This window comes from Gopherus flavomarginatus, chromosome 20, assembly GCF_025201925.1.
Source record: "Gopherus flavomarginatus isolate rGopFla2 chromosome 20, rGopFla2.mat.asm, whole genome shotgun sequence".
In the NCBI taxonomy this organism is placed as follows: domain Eukaryota; kingdom Metazoa; phylum Chordata; order Testudines; family Testudinidae; genus Gopherus; species Gopherus flavomarginatus.
In genome coordinates, this window is record NC_066636.1 from 24,694,550 (window position 1) to 24,720,688 (window position 26,139).

A 26,139-nucleotide genomic window follows, 5' to 3' on the forward strand; every position below is an offset into this window, starting at 1 on the left:
GGATTCTTCCATTGCCCAAGCTATGGCCTCATTGAGAGCTGGATTAAATACAGCAACAGGAAAACTCCCTTTGTCGCTGTCATGAGGGTCTACACTACACACAGCACTGGAGTGGCTGCAGTGTAGACACAGTGTAAGCCTGTCTCTCTGGAGTTCCCAACTGATGTTCTGGCCTTTGTGCACCTCCTGTGAGCGCAGGCTGAGCGCCCACCCAAGGCAGCATGGGTAGCGTGGACCATCCCTCGATGCGGAGGACCTGCCCCCAGGGCTGTGGACCACTTAAACCCCAAATGTGTAAGCAGGCTTAATTGGTGCACAGGCCTCATGCAGCTACTCAACACAGATAGATTTCTACCTAGATTTCTGCGCACCCCACAGTGGTTGCTGGGATCTCTCCTGATGATAGAAAGGAAGAGTAGAGAGAAGACATGCCACTATCCCCAGCACCCAATGATTGGGGAGGGAAGACTGGGCCAGATCCTGAGCGATGGCAATTTACACCAGTTGAGGACCTGGTGTTGTCTATTGACTGGAGAAGCAGAGACCCACACAGCAGTTCCAGTGCTGTCTCCTGGTGGATGTGGTGGCATTTGCCTGGTGACAGCGTGTCAGTACACAATAGCGCTCAGTCAAGATCATGTTGCATCATGGCCCAAACAGTGCAGCACAGCACCAGGACCTCCCACACAGACAATTTTGTGCATCTTCATTCAATAACGACCCATCAATCTCTCTGGCTAGTCAAGGCTGCACACCTCCATCTTCAAGTGCCTCTCAGCTTCTGCTTCAGGCTGGCTTCCATGGGACATCTCCAGGTGGAGAACGCTAGAAGCTGGAATGTATCAAGAGGATTTTGGAGTGGGGACCCGGTATCTCTCACTCAGCCCTGGGAGAACTGACTCCATAGCTTAGTTTATGGAACACAAACAAAATGAAATATTAATGAAGAGGTGAAAATGACAAATGGAATGAGGGGGTGTGGAGACTTCACAGCTGACTTCTTGTCTCTTCCAAGGATTCCTTACAACAGCTGGAGTAGCTCCAACGTGATTGAAACCAGCTGGCACTGAGCGGTTTTAGGATGGAATCTAGTCCCCACAAGTACACTAGAGATGCTCACCATCTCTGTTCACTGTTCTGACAAACAGCTCTAGGAACCAAGCACTAGCCTGCTCCAGATATTGGCTTGTCCTGGAGATATCCCTACCTGTGATGGGGGTTGGTCACCCCAGCCTCCTGTACCGAATCCACCCATCCTCTGTTGACCTGGAAGTGCAGAGTCTGCTTTGCTTCTCTCTCAGAGTGAGATCGAGAGACGCTTCTCTGCAGGCAATGTCATTGCGCTGGGGGAATCAGCCCCAGTTCTCCCTCCTGCTCACTCTGGTACTGCAGCCTAGAGCTGATAGAGCCTCTGGAGGCCACTGGCTAGACACCACGCTGTTGGGTGCTTTCAAAATGCCTAGCCAGAGAGGCAAGTTGTGTGATGCTGTGAGGCAGCTGCCATAGCGTCTCCTACTGAAATGCAGAGGAGCTCCAAGTGTCTGCTGTGGTAGGCGAAACTCCCTGGTAGGCAGCAGTCACAGCGCTCTGACCCCTACTTGGTGGCTAATCACCGCACAGTTACTCGGGAACTCTGCAAGATGCCTGTTATTAAACCTGGTCACAGCACACACTAGGCCTCCATGTTCACCATGGTAACCAAATGGGGAGGCTGCCTTTAACTAATTAGTGTAATCATCACGGGGAGCCTGGCATAGGAAGGGTGTGGCCGGGGAGGGAGGAGAGAGAAATGACTCAGCAAGAGAGAGATTCCTTGATGCAGAGGGTGCCCATGAGGACTAGCGCCTGCATGGGAAACCCCACAGAGCTGTTGGCCTGAAGAGGGGCTAAGGAGCAGAGTTCCCTGCATACAAGTGTACGTGAAAGAGGAACAGGCCTTGGCTAGTGATATAAATGGCTGTGGGACTCAGACACCGGCTGTAAAACAGTGGGTAGCCATGACTGGTTAGTTTAGCTTAAGGAAAACGGAGAGCATTATTGCATTCAAAGCGAGGATCCTAGTGTATAATACACAGCGAGAGTCGCCCATTGTAGGCTGCTGAGGAGTGAGGTAGCTGGAAAACTTTGCTGTACCAGGTGATGTTTCAGTCCACTAATAAAACTATTCTCCCTGCTCCCTTTATTCTGCACCAGTCTCCCAGTAACACGTAGCATTGCGAGGCAGCTCTGCACACTGAGGAAGAGGCCCGCTTTCCACAGCTTTTCTTGAGCATGGCTGCAGGAGCTGGGAGGATTTGATAGTCAGTAAGTCAGTGAGACAAACCAGGACAGTCAGTCAGATGGGCTGCAGCTCAGTGTGGGGAGAGAAAGGCAGATGCTTGTAAAAACCAGTGGCTGAGAGGTTGGCCTGTCTGGGACAGCTGCCAAACCCCACTGCTGGGCACTGATTGAGGGATACTTCTGTCGCACAGACCAAGGTCTCTGTGGAGCTGCTCTGATGAGATCAGAAAACTTCTGTCACACAGCACTGCTCAGCAGCCTGTACTCAGTGGCAGCTGGGTCTTTGCCAGCCCTGTACTTGTTCTAAAGACTCACCTGTGCCCATTATATATCCCCGGCTCAGCCTGCGTGGTTTGGCATTATTTGCCTGCTTAGTGGGCAGCTCTCACTGCTCCACTGAGGGTTGGCAACCACTGCTGTAGCCCAGTATTGCTGAGACACTATACACACTACAGCCTTCCCACCCAGCATAGCACTGCGCATCCGCTGGCTACAGAACTGGGCCCACGGTACTTTGCAGGCTTTTCAGGTATCCACACAGACACACGCCCTCCAAAGTTGTGTGTCAAGATCTGGAAAACACCTGTAAGCTCCTGTCTAAGTGTCTTTTGCGCCTCAGACAAAGGACATGTTGGATTCATGGAAGCCCAACGCAGTGATCCAGAGACCGGAGTGAGTTCCACCGAGTGCCAGCCTGCCCGGGAGGCCTCCCATTCGTCCCATTGTCTCAGTGCATGCAGTGGTTCAGATTAACGCTGTGAGTTTTGCTTACTACTGATGAGGGTTTGACCTCCCCAGCTCCCAGCATCCTGATTGCTCACAGCCTTGCCAATTTTCAGCAGCAGAGCAGCAGGAGCAAAAACTGTGAAGTCTTGCTCATAGACAAACTAGCTGAGAAGCCCCCAACCAGTGGGGAAGGAAGGGGGCTCTGTAGAATACCCCAACCAAAACCTGCCTTGTCTTGCTTCCCAAGCTGTAGCCCTGGGTTAGACCCTGGGAGGGGAATCAGTGGAGTCCTAATGGAGCCCTATCCAGTCCTTGAATGAAGAGCCTCAAGGAGTGTTTTCTAAACGGGAAGGAAACCGAGGCAGGATCTCCACGGCTCAGTATAGGAAGGCCCCAGTGGGTGGGTGTGAGGGGCAATCTGCTGGCCCCGGCTCACCGAAGCTTTACTCTGGATTGTGTACTTCCCTCTCCTGGGCCGCTTCCTTGAGAAAACACTCTTACCATGATGCCGGTGAGGAGGCAGACGCCTTTCCCACAGTATGTGTGAGGCACCATGTCACCGTAGCCAATGGAGAGGAACGTGATGGAGATGAGCCACATGGCACCCAGGAAGTTGCTGGTCACATCCTGCTGATCGTGGTACCTGCCAAGGAGACGCACACCTCAGTGTAGCAGGAGAGGACAGGAAACCGGTCATCTCACACAACTCTCCTCCCGCACCCGGGTGTCTCTGCCAGGTCAGATAATGGTGCTCATGGAAATAGGGCCTTGGCTATCCTTCCTAGTCCCCAGTGTCAGAAGGCAGCTGCAGAAGACACCAAGCAACCACTTGTCTTGTTCCTGCACAACCCAGCCCTGCAAAACCGACAGGTCAAAAGGGCATTTTCAGTGACCTCAGGCTGGATATTTGCAACCCTGCCTCTGTTTGGCCTCAGGACCACAGCTTAGAACCATGCACTGCTAAAGCAGCTGGTCTTAAAAAATTACTTGTGGCAAGATTATGGAATCAGATAAGCGCACACCCCTCCCAGGACATAATTAACCTTGGGCTGAAAGTCTCTGGACCATATTGCAAAATAGGGAATAAATATTAATAAAGCAACAGAATGTTCCCCAGCAGCAGCAATTTCACAATTTCCTCCTAAGAAAACCCCCCATGTGCCCCGCCTCCCCCACAGCAAAGACTCAGCAGAAAGACTGATTTGCTTTTAGTCAGTGTTGCAGTCACATTTCAGCAAAATACCCTCCAGCTCCATCTGCACTGGGGTCATGCTGCTGGGCAGGGGTGTCTGTTTGATGGGGAAGCAGATGTGACTGAATGGAGAGGAGAGAGGCAGGCTGAGAGCTGCTGCTGCTCCGTTCCCACCAGCTGCTCAACCTGTCAGCGTTCCTCATGAACTACCATTTACATTTGAACTCACAGCACAATGTTGTCTCCTGCAAACTCATTATCACCACCTCCCCGCGAGTGATGGAGACCTCATGAGAACAGATTCCTTCCCCTCCTGACAGAACTGAAATGCACCTGCGCTGGTTTACATCTTTGATAACTTTGAACAGGATTCCCTACTTGGGCTCAAGCTGGCATGGAGACTGTCCACAGTATGGATGTTTGATAGCAATGGCAGCTCGCCTCCTGCTTTTCAAAAGGAGCGTGCATGTGAAACTGGCCCTGGATTATGGGTTTAGCATGCACATGCCCCCTGCGAACAACGAGCACAAACTAACAGAGTGTGCTGGCAATTTCAACTCCTTTCTGTGTCTTTACACATCATTCTGAACTTCTCTGGTTAGCAGCTCAGTCTCCAGGCGAGAGGCTTGTAAAACAACCTGGAAGGAGCAGAGGACGTTAGTATCAACCCAATAGTAATGTATTTTTCCTGACTTCTGTTACTACACCTACACACGTGCACACCCAGCCACTGACTGAGGTTAGGGAGACTAGAGACCCAGCGTCACATTAACCAATGCCCCCTGCTCTGCTCCCACCTTCTCCTGGCTCTTTCCCTGGCTGACCCCCAGGAAAGGGGGTCAGGTTCCACTGCAGGAAAACTTATGCCCAATCCTCCAAAGACTTGTGAATGCGCTTTACTCAAAGCATGTGAGGATTCAGCGGCACTCCTAGCCTTAGCGAGTAACTCCAGGGAAACCTTGCAGTGTTTCCATTGCCATGTTCCGTCTTTTGGAACATGCAAAACACTCAATTCTGGTCCATTTCCTGTCCCTGACAAGGTCAACAAACTCTCTGGCTGGCCCCACAGCCTCAGCTGCTTTTCTTCCTGTTCCTGTGCAGCACCAAGGCCTGCTCCTCTGGCCCCCACCTCTGCAGGCGAGCTTTGTCAAGGGCCTCTGCTCAGTTCAGGCCAGTCCAGACCATTTCCTCGGCAGTAATTGAGCTGTAACCTGGGGAAGATGAACTGGAACCACATGGCTGGCTTGGACGGCGTGTCCCAGCGGTGATGCGTCAGCACACGCAGCAATGGACTCTGGTCTCTTTCCCCGGCGGCAGGTCCAGGACACCTCACCCCTTCAGATAACCTAGCTAGGTTTAAGATGAAGCTTGACAAGTTCATGAACAACATTCTATGAGGAGCTGCCTGTGACAGCAGGGAGCTGGACTCCATGACCCAGATGCTCCCTTCCAGACCTATGTTCCAACTGCTCAACTACCCAGAAGCTCTAACTAGTGAGAAGCGGCCTGGGCTGCTGACCTCATGGGGCTTCGCACTGTCATGCCAGATGGCACCCCCAGCCTCTTGCTGCTCTGCCCCACAAGGGCGCACGAACCAGCTGCCCAATTCCCCCAGTCCGAGCAGTGCGGACAAACTCCTAGCAAAGGACTCCAAACCCAGACCTCTCCAGCAGAGGGCAGGTGGCTGGGATGTAAGCACTCCAGGGTGGAGTGTTTTAAAGAGGAGACGCACTGGCATTGGTTGGCGGGTGGCAGAGGGCATAGCCCAATGTGCCGTTACCGTGATTGCTTTCTGTACAGGCGCAATGGTAGTCGAGACTGGAAGCCACTTCCAACAAGCAGCAGCAAGCTTGTGTATACGGAGCCTCTCAGAGGTACCCAGCCTTGTCATGCAGTTCCCAATAACCTGGTTTCCAGACGTGATGAGAACCACAGCTCCTGTGTCTTCAAGACCCAGTCATGACTCCCTGGTTTCCTTTGACTCTTCACCATCTGCTTCCTGTGTACAAGATGTTTATTTCCAGCCCCTTTGGAGAAGAGGGGATCAGATGCTTGATGGGGTGCTGGGCTGGATCGGCCAAGGCCTGTTTGCTTCTCAGGGGCAGGTTTCTCTTAGCTTCCTTGTGAAATCATTAAGGGAAAACAGATGGAGTTTTTGGCAATTTCCTCCATATCAATTTGTCCAAGTTTCTCAACTCAGAACTCTCTGGATTGTTTTATTATTATTTTTATTTCCCTGAGTCTCCTGTATCTGGAGACGCTAATGAAATATGCAAGCATAAAAATATGTTGACAAGAATCTGTTTAATATCACATTCCCCACCCCAGTATTACCAGAGAGAGAGGTCTAGTGGTTAGAGCAGGGGACTGGGAGTCAGGATTCCCAGCTGCTGTTCCCAGCTCTTGGTGGAGTGTGTGACCTAGTGGTTAGAGCAGGAGACTGGGGGTCCCGACTCCTGGTTTCTTTTGCCAGTGCTGCCACTTGGGGAAGACACTGGGTCTCAGTTCCCACAAAAGGGGATGATGATATTTGGCCTCCCACAGGGATTAATGTTTACCTGCAGCGCTCTGGGATCGGAGATGGAGAACACTATTGAAGTGCAAATTAGGAACAGGCCTGTTTGTTTTCTGTATGGGCGAGAGGCTGCTGGTGTAGGTAACAGCGCAAGAGTCAGTTCAGTCCCCTACTCCTAAAGCAGAGGGTCAGAGGCAAAAAATGCCTGCTTTGGAGAAGACCAGACGTCCCCTCTCGGTTCCAGACTCCGAGTTGCAGTAACAAAAGCTGTTCAGGAGTGAGAGAGACCACAATTCATTGGCTAGCCCAGTGCTACGGAGGCAGCCCAACGCAGGGCTCTGAGGGCAAGTCTCGGGAGTATTGTGGAGGCCGAATGCTCCCTCCGCCCTCGGAGAAGGGAGTGCCTTGCATCATTGGGATGGCCCTGGCTGATGCAGAGTGGCACTGACAGGCTGTAGCGGAGGGGAGCTGTGTTCAGCCCTTCTCCCTCAAGGAAAGATCACCAAGATGCAGGGTCCCTGGGAGAAGGAGGTAGGAAAAACCTCCATGCCCTGAATGCCGGGAGAGATGAGGCAGAGTTCTCAGATGATGCTGGGGGCTTCATTTGATAAACCTCATTTCCTGAGCTTGCCTGCAGCTCAGTGTCCCTCTCCCCAGTGGGACAGGAGCCGTTCTGAAAAGCACCTGAGAATGCTGACTCCCACTGGGCCGGCCAGCTATCTGGGAAGTCACATGATGCAGTGTGGCTGACCAGGAAACCAAAGGATGTGGGAAGCCTCCTGCGCTGATGGGAGGTGCTGAAAACAGCCTCACAACTTTTTATCTAAGTTAAAGACCATCTTCCAGCATAACATGAAGACAACTGTGCCCTTTGCGACCCACCTGGGGACAGGCTAGAAAGACCAGCCAGGCTCCCCACAAGTGCACAGCCGCACTCTCTGGGAACCTGGAGACGGGATACTGTAGGGACCCAGTGCCTAGCTAGAGGCTATAGGATGTCAGAAAGGCATGTCCCGGAGGCCCCAGCACTAAACAAAACAAGCTTCTCTCTTGCCATAGTCTGTCTCAGATTCATTGATTCCAAAGCCAGGAGGGACCACTGTGATCATGTAATCTGATCTCCCATGTAACACTTCCCAGACTTCATTCCTCCTTGAACTAGCGCATGGCCTTTAGAAAAACCAAGCCAAGGCAGTCCAGGGACACTGCACGGAACCAGGGGCAGCAGAAAGACCCAGCCCCCCACCCCTTCCCGGGCTGTATTTGCAAAAGGCAGACGGAGGTCACTGCTGAACCATGCCCAGTGAGGAGATCTCCATGCCATCTATTCACCTCCCTTTCTCTGCACAACCAGTTCCATGGGACCAGTGTGCAGCTGTGCCAGACTGGGCGCTCATCTTGCTTTATCACAAAAGCTAAGTGTGTAGCTGTTGCACATGAGACTCCAGGTAAACCCAGGAGCTGCGAGAAGTAGTGTTGTTAGTTCAGTAGGTGGTGCTCTTTCCCCCGAGTCAGTTCCAGCTAAGGCCAGGCTGTCTGTAAAACGCTTTCCCATCTTTCTGGATAAAAGATGCTATATAAAGAGCATAAAGATGCTATATAAAGAGAAGGTGGTAGTAGGATCTTGTACCCTTGGTAAAGAAACCCAGCAGCACACAGTCCTACCCTCTAGAGTCAGCATGCCAACAGCGGAGCCGTAAGCCCTGAAAACCCTTAACCTGAGCGAGGGGGAACAGTTAGTAAGCAGAGTACTCGAGGAGTCCTGGGCTGGAGGAAGCAAGCAGAATGCCAACACCCATGCAGCCTGGCAGCTCCGCATCACTCCAGCACAGAGCAGTGCATCTGGTCAACTCCAGACACAGCCATGGATAGCGAGATGTTACTACAGCGAGAGGTGGAGGTGGACTCAAGAATCTCAGCTCTGTTTGAGGTGATTGCCAATACCATGCTACTCCAGCCTCGCTCTCCACAATGCATTTAAACCATTCCTCTGCTGCATGAACATATCCTCTCGCAGGCAGATTTTCACTTGGTGGGTTACGTCTTTCTCTGCTAACCAGTCAGCAGGGTGTTCCTACCCCTGGAAAAGTACTTCCCCATCATCAGGCAGCTGTATGCCTCTGATAAAGGGCTTGGAGCTGTCGTCTGCCTGCCACAAGCAGGACGTGAACGGAAGAGCCTGGCTGATGAGAACAGTTTGGGGGGGTTCAGAGGGAAAAGGGTTACGGACAGGCCAACATACCAAAGTTTTTTTCTTTTTTCCCAAAAAGCACTTTTGAGCAGATGAAGCTTGTCCAGACGGACCGCTGGCATGCACTGCCATGCGAAAGCTGCGAGAGCGGCTGCAGGACCACGCTCACGCCAAAGGCTCAGACCAGAGCATTCATTTCCACCACCCGCCTTCCCCTGAACAAGCAAAGCGAAGTGACGCTGCTGCTGGGAGCAAACTCTCCCAGGCTACTTGGCTTCCTCTCAGCTTTCCTTGCCATTGCTTTCCCCCAGTGCAGGGCCAGTCCCTACCAAGCCAAGCCTCTGGGACTGTGTGTTCCTTCCAAGGGAGCTGACAGCTGTTCTAAGCTCAGCCTCCTCCACGCATCTGCCCTCTCGGCCCAGTTTGGAAGTGGAGTATCCTAGTCCAAGGATGCATGTTACTACTGCTAGGCAATGCCCACAGCGAGCGAGCGACGGGTTTGGGTAGGTGTCATGGGAGGGGAGTGACCACGAGGGAGAAGTGGGCAAACGGAGGGGTTGAGGCTGGCAGTGGTGATGGAGCAGAGCTGGCTTGGGGAGGCTGAGCTAAGAGACAAGGGTGACAAGGGCACCAAACACAGCTGCAGCTAGGTCTGTGGCAGGTGAGTGAATGAAGGTAATGCAGTCCCATCTGGAGAGCTCCCAGCCGTGCTCAGAGGGAGCACTTCACGCTCTGCTGAGTGGCCTGCGGCAATTACCCAGCTGCCGCTGGTCACTGGGAACTGCCCCTGGAGCGGCACTGATGCCTTTTTCCACAAGCCAGAATGGGTGTGGGGCCCATGATAGTCCAATAGCCCCAGAGTCATCCCCCGCGCCCGAGAATGCGGTGGAAGAAGCTGTAGCTGGGGGCGCTGTGCTGCAGGCTACCTGGCTCCAAGCAGCTCAATGGGTAGGAACTTTCTGCAAGGTAAAGAAGTGGGATGGGGGAGGGGTCACTGTGCTCAGCATACCAGGGATAATTGTTCTGATGGGGGCAAAATGTGGCCCCCTCAGTGGGGGAGCCGGCAACCTCACTGTGCTTCAGCCAGAACCCCTGTGCTGAGCAGGCGCGGTGTACAAAGCATACTGATGGGTTGCTAAGCAACGCAAAGCCTTTTGAAAAACCACAAGCCACCCCTGGCAACTCGGGGGGGTTGGGAGGCAGCAGAGGAGGGAGCAGGGAAGAAAAGGGAAGCAGCAGCCAGGAGGAGAAGAGAGAGCAGAGGGCTGTGAAATGCAGAGGGACAGGGAGGATGAATGGAGCTGGGGGAAAGCGACCAAGGGACACAGCATCCCATGTGCCATGCATGTCGGGGTCCCCAGGTCACAGGTGCCCATAGCTTCAAAACCACCCCAATTAGCACTGATGGGCCCTGAGTGCAGCCTCACCAGAGGCCATGGAGCTCGGACTCCCGTGTTGAGTCCTAAAAGCAAGGAGCGAGTCTGCCGGCGCAGCCTCAGCAGCACGAGGCAGTGGTGACAGACGCACACGACGATCCGGTTCCCCCACCCCCACCCCACCCCCACTCACGCTCTCTGTGTGGAGCTCTGCACTGGCAGACACACCCTGTATTGCAGCTGCCTCTAACGTAGCCACCAGCTCTCCTGGCCGTTATGCCTGGGCAGCACTAGTACAACATATCAAGTCATTATTCTGTGTCCTAACTGCCCCCTGCCCAGCAGAGTGTGGGTAGAGGGTTAGGGAGATTGCTGGGGGCTGCTTGCTCTGCCATCCTGTTTCCTGGCCCAATTCCATCCCCGTTAATTGCATTTTGACACCTGCCTTTTCAACTGGATACAAAGTTATTCTGTAATTCCTGTCTTAAATGGTCGTGTAGCATTGCTACTTCTTGATGGATTCTGTGGGCCACCTTAGAGATGGCTGCATTCCGGTCTTGGTGGCACAATCCCTGTGTCTCGCAGACCTCGCCCAGCTGGGAGGCGTAAGGATGCATTCGTTCATGGTTGCTGTTCGGCCGAGGATATTGCTGTAGTGGTATGGATCATTACCATGGCTGTGATCTGGAGTAGGGTGCTTGCTAACTTGTACAGTGGCTATTTTTTAGTATCAGTGCTTATTTATTTACATTTCATTTTCCAAATCAATCCCACGGGGGACAGGAACTCAGTCAGGAGAGCTCAGGGACCTTGCCAGACCATTTAAATCCCCCAAATACAGAACCCATAAACCACACTGTCATAGCACTGTCGGATAACCATACCCATCACTGCAGCATAGAAAAGCTTGTGCAGTCAGGGCGTGTGGCACCAGCCCTCTTCCATACGACTTAAAGCAATCTGAGTTCCCCTTTAACAGGCCCCGGCAACCTAGACCAGGCAGTCATAGTTCTCTGCAGTGATTGGGCGCCCAGTCCAGGCACCTGGAAAGCAGAGTGAAAGGTCTCTTGCTCTCAGTGCCTTCATCTCCCATAACTTCCCGCCCGAGGTCCCAGGAGAGATCCCGAAGATTCCCCTACTCAGGCAGGGATACTGGCAGCACAGGCCACGCAGCTATGGGGCCAGGCCAAAACCTGAGTGGTGCTGCGATCCCGTGCACAGGAAGCAGTGCCAGGGGGGTCAGGCAGCTGGGGGGAAGGCACCTGAGAGGGGGAGAAGAGGGTCAGGTGTCCCCCACTTCAAAGCAGAGGCTGCAGAGAGCCATTGAAAGGACTAGTGACGGTCCCTGCAGTCCCTGGCACAGGGACTCCCAGGTACAGCTGATTTTACCATCTTCATGGCAGGATGGGCTGCTTCAGGCACGAGCCTGCGTGTCAGGAGCTGTGGGTTCAGTTCCTGCATGATCTGGGGCAAATCACATAATCCCTCTGTGCTGCCATCTGTAAACGGAGAGAACAATCCTTCCTTTCTGCGTAGAGAGCATGCACAAGCCATCAGGATGGGGCAGCGCCATAGACTGACCTGGGTCACTTGGTAAGCTGGGCTTATGTGAACAACACACATTTTAACGTAATCAGATGCCAGGTGTATATCTGGGGATGCTGGTGCACTTCTGAGCTGGAGGACTATGTCCTGGAAAGTTGTAGGGGTCGTGGCAGATAACCAGCTGAACCTGAGCTCGCAGTGCACTGCTGGCTGAGCGAGTCACTGTGATAGAGATGTGTAAACAGAAATACTGAACTGGAACAGGACCATGTCTAGGGCATCAGTGAGACCATTCCTGGAATCCTGGGGGCAGTTCCAGTGTCCACACTTCAAAACGCATGTTGAAAAATTGGAAGGGGTTTATAAAGAGCTATAAGAATAATTCCGGGCCTGGAAAAACCTGCCTTACAGTGAGAGACTTCGGAAGCTCAGTCTGTCTAGTTTAACCAAGAGAAGATTAAGTGTTGATTTGACCATGGTCTTTAAGTACCTACACGGGGTGAAAAAACAGACTAGTAAATTATTGCTTTTTAATCTAGCAAGGCAGAATGGAATCCTGTGGAGCTGTAGCTAGACAAATTCAAACTAGAAATAAGGTGCAAGTTTTTAAACAGGGAGGGGAACATTGGAACAACTTTCTTAGGAATCTGGTGGATTTTCTCACTTGAAATCTTTCAATCAGGTTTGGCTGTCTTACTAAAAGGACTGCTGTAGCTCACTTAGAAATGATGGCCTGGACACAGGAATTAGGAGAAGCTTAGACAAATACCTGTCAGAGATGGTCTAGATAATACGTAGTCCTGCCACGAGTGCAGGGGACTGGACTAGATGCCCTCTGTCAATGTTAGACTCAGGACTCACAGTTTGTCAGACCACTCTGTTTTATTAGCACTGCGCTCTGCTAATAATACCCAGATGTGAGCACCATGCAAGACACAAACTATCTTATTTAAACAGATAAAAGGGCGAGAACTTAACAAGAAAACAAAGGAAGCAGAATCTGATAAGTTTACCTGGGCTAGCCATGCATATCTTATTTCCTTACTAACTAGTACCAATCTTCTTAACGTTTCGCCATGAGCACCCTTGTTTATGCCTAATGTTTCTTTTCCTGGCACCTGTATTTCAACATTTCTTATTTCTGCTTAAAGATACATACAACATTTCTTTAATCCATTCTTATTTTTACAATATAATTCATTCTAGTTTCACACCTCTCAAGGTCCCTTTCAGTCCTACGATTCTATGATTACTGGGTGAAATTGCAGATCACTATAGCCCCTTTTGGCCTTAAAGATCTAAGACTCTGAGCCGCGGCTGTTCATGCCGTACACTCGGTCCCTCGCTATGGTTCGTACAGGCCCTAGCACAAGACAGTTATCATTGCTTGGGGAGCAACAGCATAAGCCCAGGTTGCAAGAGAGTTTGAATGACCTCGAGCATAAGGTCTGTAGGACAGCGCCCAGCATGGGGGTGGAGGGACATTCCTTGATCAGGGTCTCTAAACACAGCTCTAATATCAATATTAGCCTCCTGTTTTCACCCCTCTGATTTGCCAGTAACTCCATTCAGCCTGAAGCTCAAACTCCCCCAGCAGATTGCTCCTGTCAAACTGAGCCTGCGGGCTGGCGACCCTCCAAGACAGAAACTGGGCGTGAGGCAGGTGGCTATTGGGGCTTTTTGCACCTCTGGTGGCAGCAAACCTGCAGGAAGCTGATTCAGTGCTGCAAAGCAGATGGCCTGGCTTACTCGACCCAGCTTTGCAGCACGTTCTTCTATTGAGGGTGGCTCAGTTCAGACTCCCAGGATGTGATGTGATAGCACTGAACAAAGTGCTAACTCCAACAAGACATCAAAGGTCAAGCTGCGTTTTCAGGCCCTAGCTAGGCCCCAGCAGCACAAAGGGGATTTCACCAGGGCCAAGGATTGGGTCCTCCATGACTCCCCTAGGTGGTTACGTCTGTGCTCACCTCTGGCCCCCACTGGCAGAGAAAACCCTGGCGTGCCATCTGTACAGGCCAGGTGAAATGAAGAGCGTGGTTTCCTGGTGTTCTACAGCCATTGCCGGGCGTAGCTGCTCCCACTCTGCCAACGATATGCATGAGCACAGCTCTAAGAGGAGTTTGGTTTGGTTGGTAGCAGGTTCCAGGAATCCAGACTGAGGCTCCCCTTTCCCAGTGCACCCGCCCCCTGGGGTGACAGCGACCCAGGGCCCAGCCAGTGAAGTGAATCTGGGCAGGCCTGTCTGCCCTAGGAAACTCCATCTTTCCTTGCATAGCAGTAGCAGCGGCTAACCCAAAGCGGGGCTGGGCAGGCAGGGACAGCACCGTCTGTGCATGGCAATGCAAAGCACGAGCTGTTGATCTGCTGACTCCACACTGACACTGGCTGGAAGCGAGGAGGCCACAGCTACCCAAGCACAACGTGCGGAAGATGGAATCTGCCCAGCCGGGGAAGAGGCAGTGAAGAGGTGCAGCTGGAAGGTGTCGCCTGTCTCTCCCTCAGCAAGTTGGAGAACTGAGTAGCTTTGGCAGGTGCTTTGAGCTACTGAAGCGGTGCTGCAAGCGCTCTTCCCACGGGGCTCCAGGAGAGAGCAGCACTTGCCTCCCTGCCCAGTTCCCACTGGGGAGACCCCGACTGCCTGCACTGCGCAGAGGTGAATGGCAGCTCTGGCACCGCCTTCGTCTGCACCAGCCCTTTGGAAAGGTGATAATCCTGGTGCACAAATGACTAGGTTCTGGTGGTGGACTGGCCTGTGGTGGACAGCCAGCTGTGACAGTACTTTGCCCACTATGGGGTCTTTCGTCTAAGGCTTCACCTGCAAGTACTGATTAGACCTCGCAATGCGAGGTAGGGCAGGGCCACACAAGGACCCGGCTGCCTATCCTGGGGTGCACAGCAGCACAGGGAGTGGAGGGCCCTCGGCCAAGCGGTGACCAGCCATGGGGAATATCCTTGAGGGCTTACAGGTGGGGAGCTTAGTCTGGTTCCTTACGTCAGGGCTGGGCTGGTCCTGGTGCCATGTCCCCGGCTGTGTCTCTGGGAGTTAGGAGAGGATTTTGTGACACAGCCTCCATTTATGGGACCAGAACTGAGCCAGTGGGAGAGATGCGAATGCTACGGAGGGGGCTCTCTGCTCCTCCGAGCAATGACCAGCTTGCAAGGGCGAAGGCTGGGCAGCGAGAAGGTGCTTCCCAAGGAAGAGAGAGATGAATCTAGAGAAAAGAGAAGGGAGGGAGAGACCCAAAGATCCAAGGGAAGGAAGGGGGGGAGTGGAGAAGCAGCTCTGGGGTGGTTTGAGCAGGCAGACGGGAGTCAGTGCAGAGGCCTGCATGCAGGTGGCCTGCGAGTCCTCAGAGCGCAACTCCTGACCCTTCATTGGCAGCCCTGATCCTCCCCGCAGACTGACTGCCCTGCTCTCCTGCTCCATGATTTCCCCAGCACACCTGGGCCAGACAAGCTCATCTCAGAGGGAAGGGAGCAGGCCCCAGGCTCCCAATAGCACTTCTAGCCCTGCCAGCCAGAGATAGCGTTATTGTTAGGCAAATGGCAGGTGCAGGACAAACATGCAAACAAGGCCGCTGAGAGTCCTCCTGATCAATTAGCTACTCTGGCTTCCTAGTGCTTTTATCGCTGCTCTGCATTCAACAGCCCCTGGCCCCCCGCAGGGCAGAGCCAGGGCCATGCACCACTGTGATGGAGTACGGGGATGAGAGAGCAGGGGGTGACTTTAGGTGAGGGACAGGTGCTCAGCCTGTAACCTGAGCTAGGCAGGGGGGAGGGGTGTCAGCACCTTTGCCCGGGAAGCTGGATAAAGGAAGGGGCCGGCTGGAGGGAGCTGGGTTAGTTCAGCTTTGGTTTTGGGCTGGGTTGTTGCAATTCAGGGAATCCCAAGCTGGGGACTAAGTTTCCTGAACCCCAGAAGGACTTGATTGAGGGGTCCTGGTTGTGCCTACAAGCTCTGCTGTATCCTTCGTTCCTGTTGTCCAATAAACTTTCTGTTTTACTGGCTGGCTGAGAGTCACTGTGAGTCCCAGGAAGAGGGGTGCAGGACCGGACTCCCCCACAGACTCAGCAGGCTGAGGATTGCCAGTGTTTGAGCCTCTGGCCTACCCTATTCCCTCCCTGTCTGTCTGCCCATCCATCAGGTACTGCCACGGGCGCCTTACCATAGTGCTGGAGTATCTTGCAGTACCTGTGCTCCCTGTGCCCCCTGCTCTTCTCTCCCTGAGGAAGGGGTTGTTTGGCCCAGCACCTGGCGCTGCGGGGTCCCGATCTGAAGGGCTCCTGGCAATGCAGCTAACCCATAACCGTTGCCTCTCCCTCCACACAGCTAGAGCTCACCATTGTCTTGGTTACTCGGCAGTCGTCTCTCTGGCCTTGACAAATGCAGTCTGCCCTGCTCAGAACCATGCCGAGATCGTTTTCCTAGCGTGTCCCTCCCCCCATGTCACTTCGCTCTCACACCCCCCGCAAGCGGCTGGTTTTCGCTTCCCAGGCCCTTCCCTCCTCTCCCCACCTGTCTGTCCTCTCCCATTCACTACGGAGCGTTTGAAACTCACCTCTGATTGGCCCGTAACACCAGCCCCCAGTGTCCACTTGTTACTTTTTCAAACAAGCCACTTTGTACTTTCGCCTGCGCTGCCCCCCCCGTGTGGGAGGAAACCCCCAGAGCCACTTCTGCACCCACCTTCCAGTCCCACTGCCAAACGCTCCTTTGCTGTGATGCTGCTGGCATGCAGAGGCCATGGCCTGGCAGGCTGACCAGCACTGTCTCACTGTTCACTTGTAGTCCCGTCTGCCTGGCTCTGTCCCTCTGCTGTCTTGTGGCTTATATGTGGGTCGGGAGTGGCAGGGACTGTCTTTTTGTTCTGCGTTGTCCAGCTCCTAGCGCCATGGGGATCTGGCCCCGGACCAGGGCTCCCACAGTAACAATACAGCAGAAGCGGGCTGCCCCTTCCAGAAAAGGTTTTCAGATGACAAGAGGCTGTGGAGGGAGGCTGAGGAGTGGCTGGGAAATGGCCTCCCAGCTGAACGGCAGGCAGGGGCACTGCCAGTGAGTTTTGCATGTCCGCAGTCAGTGCCACGCAGCCAGTCTTAAAGAGCCGCCTGCAGGGAACTTTTCTCTCCACCATCTTACAAACATGTCCCATGTGCCTAGCTGTGCCCATCTGCCTGCTCCCTGCTGGCCTCACTGCTTCCCCTTTCTGTCCGTCACTCAGTCAGTTTTCTAGGGCTCCCTTAGTTGCTGAGGGCCCTCAGGCAGCAGCCCTGCCTCAGTTGCCCTACTTGTAGATGCACGAAGCTGTGCAAGTCTTGACAGTCTTGATCAATGGTAAAGCCTCTGCCCCCTGATACCCCTCCTGTCACTGCTTGGACAGACAGGGTGCTAACAGGAGAGCAGAGGGGTATGAATTGGCAGCAAGGACAAAACGGGTTCAAAGAGACAGCACTAGAGAGCAGGGCACCAGCAGAGCCAGCTTATGTGCCTGGAGGCAAGGAAGAATCAGCAGCTCGATCCCTTATCCGTGCCCACAAAGTGCTCAGTGCCTAACTGCTGCTTGGCAAGCTGTGGCACTGTGGGTGTCTGACTCACCCGGGGACAGCCTGCTGCTGTCAGACCAAGCCTCTGGGAAAGCCGCTGAGCTCAGCCCCACATGCTAATTCCCACTTGGAAGGGTTTAATTAGGAACCTGCTTGGACACATCTTTGCCAAGCTGGGGGAGGCTGGGGAAATGCCAGGCGTGCCCTGCAGGATGCCAGCAGCTGTCAGTCCCACCTCCCATGTCATGACTAATATGATCCAGCTGTCAAGCCACGTCTCTGTTCTGGCCCCAGAACAACACAGAATGCATTCGTGACCCCATAACCTTCCCTCTGCCTGCAGGCAGCCTGGCGGGGCTGTGAGAATGAAAAGCCCAGAAGGAGACGTATCCCTGCACCCCACCCCCGCAGGCTAGGAGTACACTCGCTGCCCCACATTCACACCTCGTACGGGGCTGTCTCCACCGCAACCTGGAGAGACGTGCACAAGTCCCAGCGAGATGCTCGCCCAGAGCTGCCGTGTAACTGTACTGTCATGACAGTTGCTCTCAGCAAAGCGAGAGCCAGAGCCCGGGGCTTGGCAAGTTATTTGGCACCTTCTATGTTTCCAGCAGCTTCCCCTGCACTATTTCACAGGAGACTGCGCCTGGCAGAATGCGGCTGGGCCCAGGCCATCTGAGCCCTCCCAGCCTTCACTGGTGAGCAGAGTCACCCCAGCTGCCTGCACCTCTCCCCCGGATACAGTTTAGGACACTGGGAACATTCTCTCCTTGTAGCACTTGTGTGACTCAGTGGATAGGCTCTGCCCATTGTCAAACCCTGACTGGGAGGGGCCAACTAGCAGGGGTCTGTCATCCTGTCAAGGACTGCAGGGGAGCCTGGCATGGCAGAATGGGGCTGCTGGTGAGAACGGAGAGGCCTGGGAGCACTGCATGCACACAGCCTCCCTGGGAGAGGAGCGCAGAAGCCTGGCAAGGCGGCCCTCCGCTGGGTACCTACAGAAACCTGGGTTTCCATTTTCAGGCAGCCACTTATTAATTCCACTGGCCTGGCCTGTGCCCGCTGACCAGTGTACCTGGACCCCACGATCCTGGGGCCGGGGGCGGTGTTGGGTAGCCAGCTGGCCATGCTTGCACAGCACCACACCCACATCCCCTGGGTTTGTTCACATGGCACCAAGGACACCCGCAAAGCACTCACACACACACAAAATCCTTGGCTCCTGCATCCTGCTCCCTGGGTACGTCTACACTGAAGAGAAACCCATGGCAGTGAGTCCCAGAGCCCAGGTCAGCTGACTCAGGCTCACGCTACAGGGCTAACCTTAGCAGTGGAGACTCTCCCCCCTGGCCAGGCGTCAGCCCGAGTAGGAACGGCACCCCGCAGTGAAAACCCAGTCAGCTGACACAGGCCCTGCGACTTGCTGCCCTGGGTTTTGTTTGTGCAGTGCAGGTGTACCCTAGAGGCTCTAGGGGTGCCTGCCTTAGGGAGGGAGAGTTCTGCATGGAGCCCACATCATCGATTCAGCCCTTCATCTCTGGGGGGCCTTGGGATTGCTGAGCCCCTCTCCAGGGCTCTAGACAGCTGTGGGAAGCTGGGAAGGGTTCCATCTCCTCCCCTTCCTGCCCTGTGCAGAAAGCGTGCATGCCACTCACTGCTCCAAGGAGAAAGCTGGCTTACCTCTCGCAGACACGGACCGTCCAAGCGGCGATGATCCACAGGGAGATGCTGAAGACCAGCAGCACGGTGCCGGGGCAGATGGTCATGAGAGTCTTCATGACGAAGCGAGTGTTGAAGTTGATTTTGTTGAGCGCCCCGATGCTGCGTGACGAGGCGTCAGTGAAGAGCTTGCTGTGCAGCAGCATGACCCGGGCAATCAGGTACAGGCGGAGGAACATGGGGATGGAGAGGATGATGTCCACATCGGCCTCTGCCCGCGAGGGTGCGTAGGAGAAGGCCAGACGTGCTGTCCAGAAAAATTTGTACTCTCCAGGGATGGGGTGTATAGCACAAACCAGCATCTCCAGGCTGATGTAAAGGATGCGCTCATAAGTCATTGCTATCCGCCAGTCATCGGCGCCATTGTCAATCACGAAGAGCTAGTGGGACGGAAGGCACGTGATTAGAGACAGTACCCAGTTAGCGACACCCTGCCTTCCTTCCCAGGGGCTACCCTGCAGGGCTCGGCCCCTGGGAACGGACACCATGGCAAGAGCGTGAGGGAATTCACACTGGCTACGGTACAGGGTCCAGAACCCAAACGTGAGCTCTGGGCCCTGCCCCAAAGTGCCCACAGTCCAAAGAGCAGGAGGGGAAACAGGGGAGGCAGTTTGCCCAGTGGTAGCAGTAGGAACAGGACCCAGGTGTCCTGACACTATGGTCAGAGCTCGAGCTGCCCCTTTTAGGCACAGTCTTTCTTGGCTTGACTTGTAGCAGCTGCCCCCATGAAGCCCCAGGACTCCCATTCTAATCTTCCCACTGACACCAATCCCCTGCTAATGCTCACTCAGGCAGGCAGTGCCGTGGGAATCATGTAAGTGACAGCAGCACAGATGGGCAGGATCTGGCCTGTAGCTTTTCACCTCCATCCTTGGGCACCTGTGGCGTGCAAAGGTAACGTGCTCACTTAGCCCTGTCTGACTGGCGCAGCGCGTGCTGGAGCCGGCTGAGCAGCCTGCGAGCAGAGCTCAGAAGCAGGGTCCCGGCAGTTAATAACGCAGGCTGGAAGGAGGGTCTGTAGGGAACCGGCTGAATTGCTGCACTTCAGCATGGGACAACGTTTGTCAACTCCAGAGCAAGTTCAAGGTCAGGTTTCTCCCGTGGAGCCCACAGACTGGAAGCTGTTTTAGACGAGGTTATTTATTCCAGGAACAGAACACTCTGGGGAAAAGCTTTCCCTCTCCTGCTCTCGTCCCTGCATTTCTCTCTATCACACGTTCACACAGGCACACTTGGGGGGTGAAGACACTTCTTCAGCTGCTTTAAAAACTAAACAGAGGGAGTGGAGACTCCACACCAGGGTGGTAGAAAGGCCTGTCTACACTAGCACAGAGCTCAACCCAACAGCGCGAGCCAGCTGTCTGAGAAAATTTGCGTGCAGAGCCACCCCAGGCCCAGCCCTGCTGGCCGTACTGCCTTAGAACAAGGCTTTCAGCGTAGGCCATGTGCAAGACAGCCCCCTGGAGCGGGGGCCGGCAGCCCCAAAGCACTTAGGTGAGCTGCATGCCAGGGCCAGACCTTTGCAGGCTGCCTTGGGGGGGATCCCGTCTGGCAGGGCCTGGCCTGGGAATGGGTGATGGCCACCTGCTGGGCACTGGTAAGGGGCTCAGTTAGTTTGGAGGCAGGGAGTGGCTCATGCAGCTTTTCAGCTTGCCCCATTTGGGGAGTGACAGCCCATCTGTGCATGTAGCATGATGGGACTCGGATACCAGCAGTCCTAGTGGATGCTGCAGCAGGAACCACTGGATAAAAGCTCTGGGGATTAGCAGGGGCCAACCCAGGAAGAAATGGAGATTGTGGTCTGCGTCCTGCACCTTTGGCTTGTAAACGCAGGGACAGAGCGTTGTACCCGGAGTGCAGGGCCCTTCTCCCCCCAGCCCCCTTGCACTGGACGCTGGGCGTAGCAGGAGCCCTGCATTGATGAGCTCCAGGCAGGAGGGGAAACAGAATCCCAGGGAGGGCAGGTGACTCACGCAGGGCTACCCAGCAGGTCAGTGACAAGCCAGGAACAGAAGTCAGGTCTCCTGGGTGCACAGCAGAGCCTGCAGGGGGCCCAGGGCCAACCCAGGGCTGCAGAGCTCAGGTGGCCCCAGTGCTCTCAGTCAGCCTAGCTGCGTTAGCCAAGGAAATGCCTGAATGGCCTTACACCGAGCGTGAGGAGGGGCTTTGTCCAGTTCCCTTTGCTCTCAGGGGTCCCAGTGAATTTGTTGCTCACACTGTGCCTTAGAATGGCCCAGCCCCCAGGGCAGAACCTGCCATCACCCTCACCCGCTGAGCACTGCACTGTCAATTAACATGACTGAATGGCTCCTTAAAGGTCCCCTTGCTCTTAATCGCTGATGGACGGGAAAATCAGAGCAACACAATGGGGCAGCCAGCTTTTCAACAGCAACATTAAAGACCCAGACACCCTGCTGTCAGGAAAGAGCCCATCCGGTTCCCATGGCAGCAGCAGGTTCATCCTGGGCCAAGCAGTAAGGAAGGACGGGCTAAGGAAGCAGGGTCTCCTTGGCTTTGAAGGTCAGGCTGGCTTGCGCTGGGGACACCGCACTGGAAAGCACCAGGCCTGGCTCCTGCAAACCCTTGTTTATCTGCATAGCTCTTGCTCCCATGGGGGTTGTGAGCCCTGGGCCCCCAGGCTGCGTATGTGGGGCTCCGATGGGGCAGTGCATTATTGCATTAATTAAGCACTGACCATCACTTAGCTCCATGAGACACGCAGAGGGAGACTTGGTCTCTGCTCCACAAAGCTTACACTCAAACAACTTCTTCAGCTCCTTTTTGCTAAGTAACAGCCCAGTTCTGCCCCCATCACTGCCTGGCTCAGCAGAGCTTTGGAGAGATGCTACAGCCAGGAGTCCTAGGCATGATAGCAGGCTGGCTGCTCGCTGGGTCTCAGGGGGCAACATCCAAGGGGTTCCCAGACTGCTAGAGCGAGGGCAGCAGCAGCACAGAGATGGCTCCAGGCTCAGACACAGGTCAACCAAGCAGGAATCTCCTCCAACCACTGACCCCTAGACCGGAGAATGCACTAGAGACCAAACCTGCATAGGGCTGGGGGGGCAGGTGGGGACTCCTCCTCAGGCTTTTCCATCCCTGGTTTGTGATTCCTAGCAGCTCTGTGGGAGAGACGGGCACACCAACCGCCGTTAATCACTGACAAACAGCTCTCTAGCGTGGAGAATTAGGCTTGCCAGAGCCTCAGACTGGAGTCATGTTCATTGAGGCGTCACCTCCTCCCCTTTCACTTTAGTCACACCGATGTTACAGCACTGGGGGGGGGGGCGCTGAGCTCAGGAGCCCGGTACGGTTGTCCCTCCTTTCCCCCACTCTCACCAGCCACATAAGTAATTAGAGCCCCCGCAATACTTGCAGTCTAAATAAAGACACGGTCAGAGGGAGCAGGGAAAAGACTGTCCTAGGTCCTGCAGCAGGCAGCTCCAAGACCAGATCTCAGGCCTCCTGGCCACTGGATTCCTTTGAGCAGATCCCGGAAGATACTGGCTCCCATGTGAGGAGGACCCCCATCTTATTTCCCCACTTGCCCAGCCAGGGGCAGCACCTTACACCTGCTCTGAGCAGCTCTGCCTGGGGCTGGGTGTGAGCATCCTTCTTGGGTGAACAAAGCCACAGGCAGACTCACCCAGCTACTTGGTCTCTTTCCCCTGGTCTGTTTGGAAAGCTCCCCAGCCTGGAGCTGCTTTGTTTAAGCAATTGTTTATAAAAATGCTCCAAGCTGCCAGGACGATGCTCAGGGGTGTGAGCAGCTGACAGCCCATTCCTTCCTGCAAAGGGTATTACAAATAAACAAGCAAAGGAAATAGCCCAGAAGCTGTTTGCCTCCTTGTGCAGGAAAGGGGGCACGCTTTCATGTTTGTTTGTTGTAACCTTACCCCCCCAGCAGGGAAGTGAAAAGGAGGTGTGTGTGTGTGTGTGTTTTAAAGCTTCTGCCTTTGTAAAGTTCTCTCCAGCATGCACGCTGGGAGTGCACCATTGCTACCAGGGTTTCCATGGAAACCACATCCAAAGTCCAGCCATATCCAATTAGGCTGCCCCAGGCTTGCCGGCAGGGAAAGGCTCGAGCGCACTCACCCCAGTGGCTAGGAAACAATGATGCAGCTGGAGAATGCAGCAAGAAAGCCAGGGGAAGGAAGAGACTCTGTTAAGCAGCACGGCCTGCACCCATCGGTGTGGGAGAAGTTCCAGTTAGGGCAGCTCTGGCATTTGCTGCCACTTCAGGCATTGCCCTCTTACAGCTGGGATTCGAGTGCGCCTCAGCGTGTCACGGGACTGCAGGCCTGGCTCCTATGGGACTTCTCCTTACTGCTCAGGGCAGGGCTGTTGAGAGGAGCCTGATCCGAGCTCCACTTAGGCCCTTGACTTCACTCTCAGGGATATGGAGCCATAGGCCTGGGCAGCTGCACACGTCCTTGTGAGTTGACGTTGCAGTGCACATGTCTGCGTAAAGCTGGGACTTTCAGCACCATGACAGCTGTAGTACACCCCATCCGGGCTGTCTGGCTCTTTCAGAGCCCAGCTCCCCTGGGACCTTCCTGCATGCTGCCCTCCATCTCTGCCAGGGCACAAGCAGTTCCTCTTGGGCAGCCCGGAGCCAGCTCCAGGGTCTCTGATCCTCAGAGTGTTTTGCACCTACATCAGTCACAGCCAAGCCCTTTCCGAAAGCCAGTCCTGCCACGTACCGGCTTGCCTTCCGCACAGCACGGAGCAGGCTGAGCCTGGGAGGAAGAAATGAAGCTTGCTCAACAGGCAGCAGGAACCACCTTTAGAGCAGACACAATCCACTTGCTGAGGGGCTGGATCCTGCTCGGTTAAAGTCAAGGGGAGCTGTGGCAAACTGGGAATGTTCTTCATGTTTTCTCTGAATACTGTGTTGGTGCCTCAGTGTCCCCTATGCAGTTCTTAAGTATCTAGGTGGTGGGATAAGGGTGTGTGATTGCTGCAGAGCAAAGGGCCAGTGCACCTAAATACCTGACACTCAGTCTCCTAGCAACTGATGGCCTGGGCCCCTCCTCTGCAAAGGTGTCAGCTGAAGGTGTTGGAGACAAAGAGATCAGGTGACCTCCTGGCCTGGGAAAGGGGCTGAGCAGAGAGGAGGGGCTGGAGGGGGTTGTTAGTCTGGAGCTGGCTGGGGATGAGGAGTGAGGGCAGACGTGGGGGTCTGGCTCACTGCCCCCCAGAATGGACCCGGCCGAGGGGCCCGTTCTCTGTACCTACAAGCTCTGTTTGAGACTGTGTTCCTGTCATCGAATAAACCTCTGTGTTACTGGCTGGCTGAGAGTCACGTCTGACTGCAAAGTGGGGGTGCAGGACGCTGTAGCTTCCCCAGGATCCCACTGGGGCGGGCTCCCTGTGGGCAGCGCACGGAGGGGCAGAGGATGCTGAATGCTCCAAGGAGAGACGCAGGAGGTGAAGACGTGTGAGCTTCTTTCCCTGGAGACAGTCTGCTCCAAGGGAGAGGAGGCTCCCCAAAGTCCTGACTGGCTTGGTGGAGAGCAGTTCCAGAGCATCGCCCAATAGGAGCAGAATAGGGCCTATAGGTCTTGTGTGCAGTGGGGATCGGTCCTGATTTCAGCCATCCATGGCCATACCCATACAAGCCCCTAGTGCAGAGTTAACTGCTATTAGCCTTGATTTGGTAGGTGCAAGCTACCCTGGTTTCAAGCAGGGTTCGGCTCCACTGCTGCCCTCAGCAGAGAGTTTGCCAGTCTGTGGTGGTGCAGCTGTACGTTGGGCCAGTCCGCACGTGGCCCAGGCCTTCGAGTATGCACACGCTACTTTAGGCGCTCCCAGTTCTGCAAAACCCTCCAGCAGACACAATTTTAAATACAAGAGGGCACCTCTGAATCTGCTCCCCTGTTCCTAGTTAGCTCTCTGGCTTAGTCTGCTGGGGGAGGCAAAGCAGGATGGGTTCAAAGGCACACGGTGCCATAAACAGATAGTAGGAGTTAATAGAACAAAAGTACTTTATATCTCTTTTGCCTGTAAAGGGTTAACAAGTTGAGTGAGCCTGGCTGTCACTGACCAAAGGACCAATCAGGAGACAGGATACTTTCAAATCTTGAGAGGGAAGTTTGTGTATGTGCTGTTAGTTTTTGGTTGTTGTTCACTCTGGGGGCTCAGAGGGACCAGACGTGCAACCAGGTTTCTCTCCAACCTCTCCGATACAGGCTCTTATAAGTTCAGAATAGTGAGTACCAGGTAGATAAGGCAAGTTAGGCTTATGGTTGTTTTCTTTATTTGCAAATGTGTATTTGGCTGGAAGGAGTTCAAATGTGTATTTGGCTGAAAAGATTTTAATTTGTACTTGTATACTTAGGCTGGGAGGGTATTCCCAGTGTCTATAGCTGAAAGACCCTGTACCTATTCCATTTTAAATTTACAAAGATAATTTTTACTGTTTTTCTTTCTTAAATTAAAAGCTTTTCTTGTTTAAGAACCTGATTTTTTTTTTTTATTCTGGTGAGACCCCAGGGGACGGGGTCTGGATCCACCAGGGAACTGGTGGGGAGAAAGGAGGGAAGGGGGAGAGAGAGGTTAATTTTCTCTCTGTGTTAGGATTACTTTCTCTCTCAGGGAGAGTCTGGGAGGGGGAGAGAGAAGGAGGGGGAAAGGTGCATTTTCCTCTCTGCTTAAGATTCAAGGAGTTCGAATCACAGTAATCTTCCAGGGTAACCCAGGGAGGGGAAGCCTGGGAGAGGCAACAGTGGGGGAAAGGGTTTACTTTCCTTGTGGTAAGATCCAGAGGGACTGGGTCTTGGGGGTCTCGGGCAAGGTTTTGTGGGGACCAGAGTGTACCAGGCACTGGAATTTCTGGTTGGTGGCAGCACTACAGGTTCTAAGCTGGTAATTGAGCTTAGAGGAAATCATGCTGGTACCCCATCTTTTGGACGCTAAGGTTCAGAGTGGGGATTATACCATGACACAAGGGCAGTTTGGCATCCAACTCCCTTTGGAAGCTGGGCAGCTCTCCCCCACGTGCGCCGTTGAAAATCTCCTCCTTACGTTCTCACCTACAGGTCATGGAAGACGG

The 26,139-nt window shown here is 54.1% G+C and overlaps 1 protein-coding gene across 5 annotated transcripts in view; it reads right to left on the bottom strand.

Moving 5' to 3' along the window:
- The window catches only part of KCNN3 (potassium calcium-activated channel subfamily N member 3), a 75,322-nt gene that overhangs the window by 19,299 nt on the left and 29,884 nt on the right, over positions 1-26,139 (bottom strand). For 3 of the 5 annotated variants that reach the window (XM_050930119.1, XM_050930122.1, XM_050930121.1), the window contains exons 3-4: positions 19,050-19,468; positions 3,508-3,649 (exon numbers count right to left, since the gene is read on the bottom strand). In XM_050930119.1, the coding sequence (XP_050786076.1) occupies positions 3,508-3,649; positions 19,050-19,468 (561 nt within the window). Of the gene's footprint in view, positions 1-3,507; positions 3,650-16,515; positions 16,918-19,049; positions 19,469-26,139 lie in introns of those variants that run through there. The other 2 variants (XM_050930120.1, XM_050930123.1) reach the window with 2 other exon arrangements.